The sequence below is a fragment of the Exophiala aquamarina genome (assembly GCF_000709125.1).
Source record: "Exophiala aquamarina CBS 119918 chromosome Unknown aczIA-supercont1.27, whole genome shotgun sequence".
Lineage (NCBI taxonomy): Eukaryota > Fungi > Ascomycota > Eurotiomycetes > Chaetothyriales > Herpotrichiellaceae > Exophiala > Exophiala aquamarina.
In genome coordinates, this window is record NW_013550561.1 from 123679 (window position 1) to 136782 (window position 13104).

Below are 13104 nucleotides of genomic sequence, written 5' to 3' on the forward strand. Positions count from 1 at the left end.
ATGCCTTCTGAATAGCGGACTACCACGCTGCACGACACCACATCCGTGATCCTAGCCGACGTCTGTCTCGGGTAGCCAATGTCCAGGGAACGGGATTGAGTGCCTTAAGCACACGCTCGAACAGTCACTGGCATTGATGACAAGTGCCGTTTTATCTACCCCTCAGGGGTGAGCCATGCGCGAGGGCCCCAGCGGTCGTCCTTCAGAGGATGGATATGAAAGGATGGACAGCAATTCTTCCAACAAGGGCAGTAATCTTAGGAGGAGACAATGTGTCTGCAGATACAGCCATGACGTAGTCGCGTCTCACTGCGGGAAACATGCCTGTGTGGAAAGAAAGGAGGTTGGAAGAATGATGCTTTTGGTGAAACGCCAAAAGGACTTTTTATATCCCGGCGGTGAAAGGCGGCAGAATATTGTCCGTCCCACATTCCACCTTCTTTATTTTCCTCGATGGCTTTTGCCATTTCGTCTCATCTCCCTCCCCCTGCTGGTCTGTTATGACGACGATGCAACACGCCCGGGTGACTCATATTAACAATTAAAAGGATAATAATACGCCGTACAATATGACATTTATACTATTGCAACGGAACGACACCAGCCCCATTCCGTTCTGCCCATGTCGATCTTCTCCACCAAGGGAGCTCGCAGGTTCGCAATCAACATTGTGGGTCGCGGCGGGTATGCGGCACACCCAAAGTCTTTGATGTACAGTACGGAGTTCTCCATACCGAGTACGGATACATATGTGCGGAGTACGAGCGTACGAATGCTTGGTAGCCCGCCCTTTGGCTTCTGCCGTGGTGGCCGCCACCCAGCAGCCTTCCAGTCCAGTCGGCAATTCAAAGCTGTTTTTGCTCGGCTGTCGGTTGAGCGGGAGCCAGACATGGCAATTGTGTAAAAGCCCTCTCCTCTTTCAAAGTCGAGGTTGGCAGTCAAGTACCGTTACTCTTTGGGCTTGCGAGTGCTGTTGTTCATTAATCATCACCCCTACAGAGCTCCAACCAAGCTCTTTTGCTGGTGGAGATTCTATTCCACATGAGAGTAAGTGCTGATTGCTAACACCTCTACCAGATGCACTCGTACTGCCCTCCTCTTAAGCATGACTGCTGATGACTCGATCCCCTGCCTTTTCCTTTCCCTTTTGCCTCCCGCCGGGGTCCTATCCAGATCAGGACTACCTCCTCAGGTAGCAATTGATGGTCAATTCTAGTCGATACCCGCCTGATCTTCTGTCTACCTATATTTGAGCTATTGAGTATTCTCCTTCTCTAAACTATTGAATAGTATGCCTTCCATTTAGGCTTTGCTGGAGGCTCCAATCTGCAACCTAGCCCTTAGGCGGTCCTCCTTGCCGTCACCGGGTTGGTCGCTTTTCCAGTCTCATACCCCACAGGGTTCATTTACAACATCACCAAAATGAGCTCATTGGCGATATTGGACGAAGAAATCGACAATGGGAGCAAACCAGTAAAACACACATATCCATCTGCCTCCAGATTGGTTCCTGTACGGACACATTCAAGCACCCTGTCTCAAGCACTGGACGCGGAAGCCAACATCTCCAACTCACCTCCCCCGGAGCAAGTGAATATCGCCACAACCGAGAAAATCGACGATGACGACCCGGGGCCACCCCCAAATGGCGGGTTCAATGCTTGGCTTCAGGTTCTGGGGTCGTTCTTCCTGTTCTTCAACTGCTGGGGCACGGTGAACGCATTCGGGGTGTTCCAGACATACTACGAGCACAACCCGCTGTGGACGGAGACGCCCAGCAATATCTCGTGGATCGGGTCGATCCAAGCATTTTTACTTCTACTCGTCGGTGTGATAACGGGCCCAGCATACGACGCAGGTTATTTTCGAGCTCTGATCATAGCCGGCGCGGTGCTCACGCCCCTGGGCTTCATGTTGACGTCGATCGCCAAGGCATACTGGCAGACTATGCTTGCACAGGCGTTTGTGATCGGGCTGGGCAATGGGTGTCTGTTCATCCCCAGCGTCGCTATCCTGCCGCAGTACTTCTCCACCAAAAAGGCACTCGCCAACGGGCTCGCGGCATCAGGCTCAAGCCTCGGCGGTGTCATCTTCCCCATAGTCTTCCGCCGTCTCGAACAGCAGCTGGGCTTTGGCTGGGCGACGCGTGTGCTCGGCTTCATCTCACTCACCACTGTCTGGTTCGCCGTGCTGGTGATGAAGCCGCGAGTCATGCCCAAGCACAAACGCCACCTGACTGATCTCGCGGCGTTCAAGGAGCTGCCATACGTTCTGTTCTGCATCGCAATGGTGTTTGGCTTTATCGGTTTCTACGGTCCAGTCTACTATATCCAACCATACGCCATCGGCAAGGGAATAGCCCCCGAGAACCTGGGCTTCTACATCCTGCCCATCCTCAACGCAGCGAGCATCCCAGGCCGAATCGTCCCCAACTTCCTTGCAGACTACACCGGCCCACTAAATATCCTCATCCCCTGCTCCATGATCACCGGCATCCTCGCCCTGATCTGGATCGGAATCAGCAACCTGGGGGGAACCATCGTCTTCGCTCTTTTCTACGGATTCTTCTCCGGCGGATTCGTGTCCATGCCGCCCGTCGCCGTCGTCACGCTGACGACTGACATGCGAAAACTGGGCACCCGGATGGGCCAGTGTTTCTTTTTGAGCTCATTTGGCCTGTTGATGGGGACTCCGGTCTCAGGAGCGATTTTGAAAAACACCGGCTCGTGGCTTGGCGTACAGTTGTTCTCGGGGATTACTATCTTTATCACTGGCCTGCTGCTGCTTTGGGCTAGAATTGCCGCTGTTGGCTGGGATTTCAAGAAGAGAGCTTGAATGCGACTCTACGATTGTACTACATGGAGCATCTGGAACTAGCGTCCCATTGAATCGAAAACATGTCCAGCACATCCCGCGCCCGGAAAGTGTGTAGTTACAAAGCAAGGCGTTGGGCCACTCAAGAACGTCGGTCCATCACCTCGCATTGCCTTCGGTGCCTCCCTCTAGGCTCAATGAATTCCATGTCAGAGGCTCCCGTTGAACACAATGTCTATCTCGCCCGCATCTCCTCTGTCCTATGCTATATTCCACGTCCTGTCGCCCCTCTTTAGCCAACCCGCCAGCCTAGTCCGAACTCATAGTTTCCAAGGTAAAGCGAAAGCGATTTATTCGCTTATTGAGTCTCTTCGTGAAGGGAAGAAAGGAAAGCAAACAGGAGATCGACGAGGTACCCACGCAGGGATATATACCTCTCAAAATACTTGGCCTTGGCGACACACATGGCTGAGCCCTGTTCACGACGGGATGAAGGGAAAAGGGAGGGGTCCGAGCAAAGAAACCGTGTCTGCCTGTGCTGGCCTCTCTAATCCCTTGATGGGACCCTTGGGAGGTGCGGTGAGAGAAACGTGATGGTTGAATGAATATTTGACATTGGAATGAGCAACCAGTAAAGCGAGACTGAGCCTCTCGTCCGTGTTTCGATAGCAGAAGCTCCTTTTTCGTAGCCACAAGGCACATTTCTTGAGGCTAACTGTCCCGTTTTGGTGGGAGAGCTACGTGGAAGAGCGAACGGAACTCACAATGCCTTATTTAGCTACGGAGAAAGGCCGGATGCGGGCATGATGGCTGTACAGTATCATTATAGATCTGGAGGAGAGCCACTGGGCAGTTGAAGACAGCAATGAGACGCAATGAACAGATCAGTGGAAATCATTTATTTCGTAAAGGGCTTCTGTGGTAGGAGAAGCCAGAGCTCTGGTCATCCATTCCATTGTGTCTGGGACGGGGGCCCATGCATGAACTCCATTCACATCTCGCATTCAATTCACCTCCTGAGATAGTCAAATAAACTACCAATCGCTCATCTCAACGAGGTTCAGCCAATTAACCACGCCCATCGCCTTCACCAGATTGCCCTTGAGATCTAAATGTACGCCGTCATATTTGCTGGACTGGATACTCATATTCCAGGTACCAAGTGTCTCGACATGGCGTTTGGCGCCTTCGAATCTCATGCTTTCCTCAAACACCATGAGTGCCTTATCGCCCTGGCTGACCAGCCAATTGTCTGGTTTTCTTATCCCAGCCGAGTTGGGCGTGACGTAGAGCCGAGGCCAGAGCGGTGGATTTGCGCGTTTATACCGTCCAGTAGGATCCAGGTAAGGCGCTTTTTCGAGCGTGTGCGCGAGGATTCCATCCAGCCAGTTCAGGAAGGCTTGGATGTCAAGGTCGTTCCAGAGGCCATGCCCGAAGATGAAAGCGTATGGCTTCTTGGGTTTCGTGGGGGAGAGAAGGTCTTGGAAACGGGAGACTTCGGTCGGGTCAAGCGGAAAGCGGAGCATCATTTCGATGACAAGGTCGAAGGGTTGGTTGCAGGCGAGAGAGTCTGGGTCGTGCTCGAGCACGGAAGATGTGCTGAAGATGCCTTGCACAGAGCATGCTTTCACATCCATTTGGTGGTTGCAGAAGCAATCGAGACTGGAGAGAAGGCTCGGTTAGAGATTCAATATCTCAACGACTGCGATTGAACAGCGATTATTACTCACGTTTCTTGGTCATTGAAATTCCAGTTGGTGACAGCTCCATAACCGAGATCTTTCCGTAGAAGGACATTCAAGGCGCCAACCACATGCCTCATCATGCTATCTCCAATCACAACGACCTTTTGAAACCGAGAGAAGATCTCACAGATTTCTTCAGTCGTGAACCAACGCATATCGCAGTCCAACGGGATGAATGGTTGATTGAATCCGATGCGTCCACCACTAGAGAAGGCACGGGTGAAGTCCTCGCGGGTCCTGCATAGTGGAGCAAATGCCGAGTGGAGGTCGAGAGATGAGATCTGACAGTCACTGTGATTGCGATAGTTGTAGTTCAGAAAGGTGTCAATAGTATCTGGTGCGCGGTAGGTGGTGTTTTCTGGTGGCAGGAAAGCCGGCAGAGATGCTGTGATTGGACTGTAGTCGAATTCCATGTTGACACAGACCGAGAGACCGAGGAAAGACGCATCCTGTGGTGGACTTGAGTTGAGTTGAGGCTCAGATGGTTCCGGGTGACACGAGGACTTACTATAACTCGATAATTTGCCAGTTTGCAGAGAAGGAACCACATGAGGAAGGAGTAGAAGAGAGTTTGGACGACGACCTGCTTAAACAAGGCCAAAACAACGCCTCGTTGGCGAGGCATCTTTCTTCCTGGTCGGTGGGCCAGGACGGGGAGGGGAGGGCGAAGGGGGAAGAGCGAGGCCCTGTGGTGAAGGAGGCGGTAGTGAGAGCCGCGAGGCGGCGACGTCGATGTCGCAGTGGTACCGGAAGGGAAGAACTTTAACCCGTTAGCCTATGGAGACAGTGGTCGACAGTGAGGTCATCGGATGCCGGGAGATTGACAGCGACGTCCTTCGCAGCCCCAACGGCAACGGCAGAGGTAACGGCATCGGACTTACCTCTGGCCGAGCTCTCCTCCCTCCTGCCAATCTGGAATTGGCGAGAGTCGCGCCATTTTGTTTCGTGTCAGAATAAACCGGTGACAAGGCTCTAATAGCAGCGGGACAATATGAAGCGGTGGACATGTGAGTGTTAATTGTGATCTGCCAGGGAAGTGACATATAGTCTAAGGTGTGAATGACTAGACGGGAGGGACAAGACGCCTCATTGTTGCCCATAAATTAGTTGCTAGTCACCTGTTTCAATAGCACCCAGGTACAATAGAGCGTACACCCGTCACTATACCATTGTCGTTGAATGCTGAGCAATCGTTGTTTGCTTAGATAGACTGCCGCGTAGAGAACAGCTCAGCACACTATAGCGTGCCGTTTGATTGCAGCCGCCTTCGAAAACTTAGTATTCTAAAGAATATTCCTGTGGAAGACGTGCGGTGGGGCAGATTAGACACAACGGGATAACTGCAATTGATCTCCATTGCAGCCTCCTGGGTGCTATCAATGGGAATTCAAGCTCTTGTACAGTAGCTTGGCAGCGACCAATGGCTGACCTGGTTGGCCTCCTGTATGCTTGGAACATGCCTAGCAGATAGTGTGTCCATGTAAGATACTCGAATGCCGATGGTATGATATTCTGTATTGGGACGTATCAAAACCGGCATTTAGCATCCTTCGTGCTGATATTTGCCTGCCCATACTGATCATCGCGGCTGATTTCAGGCAGAGTTAGCGCGCCAGTCTCCAACAACAGCTTTTGGAGCTTGTGTCAAAGGAAGTGTTTTCTGTCGTCTCAGCTCGATAACCTCGTTCTCTTCCTCCCATCTCATCGTCTCCTGGTGAGCCTTTGAAAGTTGTCCGGATTTGCCGAACCCCAAGCCTAAGAGTCCAGAACCATTTCGAATTTCGGCTTCTTTCGTCCCCGCAAGCCGGGCCATGTGACGTGCCATTTCTTTCCAATTCTGGAGCCCAGTTTCAAGACATTGACGACATGTTTCTCGACCATCATCCACCTTCTGCTCATCCATGACCCACATGACAGCCTCAGCAGCGTCAACGCTATCTCTCGTCCAGCCCAGCCCCTTTTCCCGTTCACTCTCGCTTGTAGCGAACAGAATTTCACCAATGTAGGTCATCAAAGCGACTTCTTCGCAGGCTTCTTTTAAGGTGTGGTAAGGACGCTCGTCTCCCGTTGGTGATGGAGGAGGAAATGGTCTTTCGATGATCAAATCCTTTAGAGCATAGAGATTCTCCAGCCAAGTGTTGTTGTTTTGCCTGGTCCTTTCTTTTTTCCCAGTTGCTCCCAATGGCGACGGGGGCAATGATTTCCTAGCTCGCAATACACTGAGGAATATTGGTAGTGCATCCTTGACACGCCCGCCTCTAGCATAGTGTACCGCTAATGCGGTGGACGCTTTCAAGACGTTGTCCGTAACATCCTCATCATGAGTTTTGTTGATAACGCCAGAGTTCAAGTCGACCACTGAATCTCTCACGTTGGCTGGCAAAGCCCGGGATGCAATCATGACACCTCGCTGGTACCACTGATCTGAAGCCTCCGCCTGGCCGGTAAACTCCATCCAGTCAGCATAAGCCAGGGCTGCATCGAGCCGTTCTCTGGTGGTGAAGCTGTCGGTGGTTAGAATTCTATTGTAAAAGATATGAGGAGATGGGAAAGCATCCTCGACCTCGTGGGCGTGTGGTGGATTTTTGTGAGATTTGTTCTTATTCCATGGCAAGGGCTTGGGGCGTGGGTTATCAGGACCGGGGATGCACTCTCGAGGATAGATTTTGCCCTTTGGATCGCCTTTCCTCCTACACATGCCCTGCAGATTCTCTGAAACACGTGCAGCTCCCATCAAGACCTCAAGATAGCTTCGTTGCCACTGCTCACTTTTGGCATTGATATTGAAGCCGTCTTCCTGATCTGAAGAGTTACGAACCAGATCTTTTCCATCATACTTTTCGCTCTCCAGCCTCTTCAGTACCTCCATATAGTAAACTCCAGCCTGCCTCCAGTCCGTCAAGACACGATGAATCTTGGCCTCCTCTTCGAACTCTGAGTACTTGGCCATGCGATATGACCAGCGAGTCCAAAAGCTCCATTCCGGCGGCGTGGGGTATTCCTGCTCGAGTTTGACATGCTTGAGGCCGTTCATGACGACGACGACAAGGAATATTGAGGGCCATAGATAACCGTGGAATCGGACCTGACGCCAGAAGTTGTGTTTCCATCTTTGCTTGCGTTCAGTGGAGATGAAACGCCCTACCTGGGCTTGAATGGCATTTACTCGAGACACAGGGTTGAGGAAGGGCAGCTGTGGGCGTGGAGTAGGTCGAGCAACTAGGAGAAGAGAGGTTCTATGCGTGAATGATCGTGGACGCGGCCGTGTTGCATGATGACCTTGAAAGAAATTGAGTGTCGACGGCCGGGACATGGCCCGTCGTGACGCCATTATGGCGTGTGAAGGGCAATTGGATTCCTGCTATCTCATCTTCCTATCGCCCATCGTGTTAGAGAACGATGAGACATATCAAGGCTGTATAGGAGAGCGGAGGATGGAAATAGTTGATTGCCGCTGAGATCTAGAGAATCTAGAGAGGACTGAGGAGTATTCAAAGCAATCATGCGCTTTGATATCCGCACTTGCTGTACGTAGCTGCGAAAGGTGGGGATTAGAGAACGAGCTACTGCCAAGACCAACTTTCACGCCACAGGCGAACGCCACAGCCAAGTGGCTGTGCACCGTTTAGAATTAAACTGGGCCTCTACCTATCTCATCTGTGATGGTAACGAGTGGAGCTTTCACACGGGCTCGACGTTAAGCGGATTTGGCAGGTATTGAGAATCCAACAAGAAAGGAGAGTCCTCTTGAAGAGCGGATGATGCTAGGCAATGGTTGTTTGTCTTGAAAGTCCACTAAGTCCACTAACTTCTTGCTGCTGTGTCTTGTTGATACTAGTACTAAACGATGGGGAAATGCTGAGGCGAATGAAACGTAATGCTCATGCACATGCGCTGTGGTCGCTTTCCACAATGCGGATGCGTCCAATTGATCGCCGACTTGAAAGCCCCCGAAGCCCCAGTGGCAATGCTCCCAAGTGCAGCGAATACTCGCAAACAAAATATGAAATCTTGATCCCCATTCCATAAGCACCACCGTTTTCCACGTGGCCAGACCTCCTAAACTCCATGCTCACTGCTCGTTGGCAGTCCAGGTGTATGAAACGTAGCGTTATGTGGTACACCTGCACCCCACTCATGATCCAGCAATAAACCTGCTGATACGGGTGGCTGTACAAGCCCAAAAACCAGGAGAATCATCTTCGTAGCTTAAGTCGTTTTGATCCGTTGAATTCATGTTTGATCCCGTCTAAATTGGTGCTCCTTCAAGCCGAAGACGGTCAAACCCTGATCTAATTGTTCCTCATTGTGTCATTGGCACATCTTGGTCCATATCCTGCTCTGGACCACCTTGAATCCCCACGAATTCTTGCTGTGAAGCTGCAACAGGTGAAGTTACTGCCACGGGAATCGGCTCCATCACTTCAGAAGGCAAGGCCGGTAGCGGACGCGGCACTGGGGCGTCAGACTCCATCCTGGAGGTACTAGGTCTCAATTGTTGAGCTGCATCTGCTTCGGCAAGTGCATGAATCATCGCCTCTCGGTGCGCCTCTTCTTCCATCCTTGATCTCGATATTTCTCGACTTCGTGATTGTCGGGAGGATCGGGCCCCATTCTCGCCCTGGCTGAGAGGGGTGGAGGTATAGCTTCTGGGAATGAGATTGGCAAGCCTGCTTCGGCTATTCACACGAGAAGCATGTGGACTGTTCGATCGTGATGGATGGCGACTCGCAGATCGGCTGCCAGGGATGGTAGACATGATGGCCTCGTGGTTGGCATCAAAGGCACTAAACCCCGGTTCAGGTCGCAGATTGGATACCCGAACGTCGCCCGGGTTCCTGAAAGCTGCTCCCGGGGTGTGCCGCCGGGGATGCTCTGGTACAAATGCGCTAGAATTAGTCCATCCCGGAAATCGTCTCATATCATCAACGTCAAAATAACCAGTTCGAGGGTCAGATCCGTAATGCGCAAGCTCAAGAGGTCGAGAACTGCTCTCACCATAACCATGCATGGGTACTGTAGGAGGTCCGAATGCACCAGAACTGGATTCCAAGGTATGCCGCCGTGAAGGAGTACGCGAAGTACTTCTTGCGCGTTCACTGTACTCTGCCGCCATTTCGTAGCCAAGAGACCGTCCAGGACTTCGAGATTGAGAATCATAGCCATTATGATGCTCGAAACTGCTGGAACTCATTAGATTCAGGTGCGGGGGTGCCAAAGCAGCTCGAGCTTCCGGAGTAAACGGCTCTCCTGGTGTCCAGGGGCCCAGCCGCTGTATTTGATCAAATGGTATCAGGGGCATGTCGACGTGGTAACTTCGCATTTCATGCAAACTTCTAGGTCGGGGTCTCGTGCGTGGAGTACTGGCAAATGACAAGCCGTGTCGATGAGGATTGAGGACGGGATCCACAAGCTGATCGTTCCCATCAATGGTTCCATCGTCAGACATAGTATCTGTACCGGGGCTATCAACACCATCCAGTAGGTTGTCATCGATCACCTCACGGCCTTCTCTCTGGGCCTCATCCATGGCAAGACGCATTAAATATTCACGAAGCCGCTGTACACCTTCTCCAGAAAACACGCAAAATACATCTCGTTGAGGGTGCGTGAACTCGGCGGGAGCATCACGGCAGAATCGGGTCAAATCTTCGCGCAAGAAAGCCTGGACGCCTGTTAGGGAGAGGTGGGTGAGCCTCGGACAGTTGTGGAGAAGTGCAGTGATGCCCTACAGCCTAAATTAGATTGTCACCAGGCGTTCAGGGCATGAGATGCTCACCTTCAAAGTCAAATTGACACAATAGCTGAGGTGAACCCGTTCTAAAGAAACGAATTGCGAAGGAACACCGATCTTGCCCGTGGGACTAAATAACAAGGGGCCATGTGCCAATGCCATGATGCTCGAGTCGGTCAAGTTCTGGCATTTCACCAGGCCGATTCTTCTCAATTTGGGAAGTTGAGCCAGGTGGCGGACACTTGCATCAGTCAGGCGGGAACAGCATGCTAGGTCGATATACCTAATTCGGTTGCAGGCTTTGACCAGTTGGATAACAGCGGTATCGGTCAAATTGATGCAATGGCCTAAATGAATGTAGTGTAGGTTTTTGGTTAACTTGCAAATTGATGCCACCGCTCGATCGGTGATGTGTCTGCATTTGGCCAGGACCAGATTCCTCAAGCGGGGCGCGGCAGGGATTATTCTGGCAATAGCGTCATCGCGAACTTGTTCGCAAGCTGTCAAGTCCAGGATTCTGAGGGCATCAAAGGAAAGTCGGGGTGGCAAATTAGTGAAGGCCAGGTCATTAATATCGATGCAATGGGCCAAGCGAAGCTCGCGTAGATGGGGCAGGTTTGACAACAAGGCGGTGACCGACTCAGAGGAGATGGAATGACAGCCGGCCAAATCGATTTCGAGGATGGAGCGACAGTTTCTTGCAACAGCGGTAATGGAGAGATCGGTGGCGCGCACGACCCCGTTCAGCTTAAGTCGTTTGAGTTGTCTACAACGTTGGGCGATTTCGAGCAACGACTCGTCGGTGATATTGGAGCAGTTGGTGATGTTCAGGCCCTGCAATTTGACACAGTTCTCTGCCACAGCGTGTAGGGTTTGGTCGGTCAGAGCATCTAGATCGGTGACATCGAGAGCTTGGAGCTTCTTGCTGCCATCGACCAAGCCGACGACGCCGAAATCAGTTAACCTGGAACAGTTTGTCAGAGTCAGACGTTCGACGGCCTTGCAGTTCTTGAATGGTTGGACCGTTCCGTCATTGACCTTGTCGGCGATGGCAGACAGATTCAGTCGCTTCACCATCTCGTGGTATGGAAAATAGCTCTTGTCACCCTTGCCTAGAGCAGCGACAACGCTCAGTAGATTGGCCCATTTATTGCATAGAGGTCGATGCCATAATACGCCGACAGTGTACAGTGCCCAGTGGTAGGAAACGAGCATACAGCTTCGGAGATCGGACGTGGTGGTCAATTTGGAGATGGTGGCAATGAGGATCTCAGGCGGGAGTTTGGATATGGGTGAGAGGCGGTGGACTTGTTCGAGGTCGACATCGTCATCGCAATCTCGAATGGCCGTGACTGCGCCGAGAGAGGACTGGGAGTCATTGGCATGTGCCATGAAGTAATCGGTATCTTCATCGTCGCCAGGGCACGGGGAGCTATCTGAACTGTCCGAGTCAACAGTGATTGTACTCAAGTTTCGAGTATGGATAGGAGAAAGGCGATGTCGCGGTTCGGCAGCCATGGTTGACGTGGTCAGGCGGGAAGGAGGAGTGGTCGTGGCTGTCGTGGTTGTCGTAGGCACCGAGGATAGATCGTCCGAGTGACTGTGACTGCGCAAATCCAGACTCTCTCGAAACAAACGCTTTCAAGCAAGACGATTGATATCAATGTGCATGGCGTAAGGCGAGGGAGCGAGGTAGCGAGGTGGGAGAGTGGTGGGCGGTTAAGGCTTGCCCGGTTGCGGTTGCGGCTGCGGCGGGATTGGGTTGGTTGGTAATGAAAGGAGTGGCAGGTTCAACAAGATGCAAACGGCAATGCAGATGGAGATAAAATAGTATGCATATCCTCGAAGAACAGAGAGCAGAATGGTAATAGTCAGCAGGACTGGGCGGTCGGGGCGAGTTGAAGTGGCGGATGAGATAGGAGAGGTGATGGAGGAAAATTGCAGGGGACGTCGACGGCGGTGACAGGTGGGAGATCCTCTCCTGATCGAGGGCGCAGGCAGAGGAAGATGGGGAGTCTGCGTTCTTGGTGGTGGATGAGGGTGACGAGCTGGTGGAGGGATCGCAGTCTGCGGGTAGGTGATGAGATAGTAGTAGAAGAGGTGGATGAGGGAGGAGGAATGGAGCTTGTTGTTGTTGGTTGGTAGGGAGCAGGAGTGATGATGGTGGAGGTGGAAGTGGTGGCCGTGGCCGTGGTTGTAGCTTCGAACTCAACTCAGCGCCCCGTACGGTGCGACTGCGTGACTTGAAGATTGTATGGAGACTGGATGGATACAGCCGTGGCCGACACCCATATCAAGACTAAGTAAGGTACGGTAGCCTTAGGTTGGCACCCAGTACGGACCACCCAGGGGCACCCGTACAAGGGCAGAGGGCTACCTATCGCGATGCCTTCAGGTGCCCAACGTTTGTTCCGTCAGGGTCAACATCCGAAGAGCCTCCTGTAAGGTTGGACGCTGGGGCTTGGGGTCTTGAGGTTCGGCTTTCAAAATTGGGTCGATGCTTCGTCATTCAGGTGTGGCTAAGCCCAGTGATGACCAGTCTGACAGGGCTGCTCCGGTTTAACTGGGGCAAGCCCTTACCTAAAGCGCCTAGCGAGGTAGGGTTAAGCCTGATAGGTGGTTAAACCGGGCTTGATTGGGGGCATGACTTGTGATGAATTATCTAACTAGTTAGGGAGTTCCAGTAGGGAGGAGGAACAGCAGATTAGGACCCAAGCCCCGAGTACTCTGTCTCTCACACTACTATACCAAGTACAGAGTGTCAAAGGACGAGTCATAACAATAGCCCAAGCTCGACCTATTTCTGTCAAT

At 52.1% G+C, this 13104-nt stretch overlaps 4 protein-coding genes across 4 annotated transcripts; 1 reads left to right on the plus strand and 3 right to left on the minus strand.

Annotated features, from left to right (window-relative positions):
* Positions 1-1422: 1422 nt before the first annotated feature.
* A1O9_12795 (uncharacterized protein) lies at positions 1423-2835 on the plus strand (the record flags this gene model as incomplete). Its single annotated transcript, XM_013398317.1, has 1 exon — positions 1423-2835. The coding sequence occupies one exon, from the start codon at positions 1423-1425 to the stop codon at positions 2833-2835; it is 1413 nt and encodes a 470-aa protein (XP_013253771.1).
* Positions 2836-3848: 1013 nt separating this feature from the next.
* A1O9_12796 (uncharacterized protein) lies at positions 3849-4972 on the minus strand (the record flags this gene model as incomplete). The annotated part of the gene is made up of 2 exons (XM_013398318.1): positions 3849-4476; positions 4545-4972. The coding sequence occupies 2 exons, from the start codon at positions 4970-4972 to the stop codon at positions 3849-3851; spliced, it is 1056 nt and encodes a 351-aa protein (XP_013253772.1).
* Positions 4973-6153: 1181 nt separating this feature from the next.
* On the minus strand, positions 6154-7890 carry A1O9_12797 (uncharacterized protein; the record flags this gene model as incomplete). The annotated part of the gene is made up of 1 exon (XM_013398319.1): positions 6154-7890. The coding sequence occupies one exon, from the start codon at positions 7888-7890 to the stop codon at positions 6154-6156; it is 1737 nt and encodes a 578-aa protein (XP_013253773.1).
* A 972-nt stretch (positions 7891-8862) lies between these two features.
* A1O9_12798 (F-box and leucine-rich repeat protein GRR1) lies at positions 8863-11811 on the minus strand (the record flags this gene model as incomplete). The annotated part of the gene is made up of 2 exons (XM_013398320.1): positions 8863-10287; positions 10339-11811. The coding sequence occupies 2 exons, from the start codon at positions 11809-11811 to the stop codon at positions 8863-8865; spliced, it is 2898 nt and encodes a 965-aa protein (XP_013253774.1).
* Between the last annotated feature and the right edge of the window lie 1293 nt (positions 11812-13104).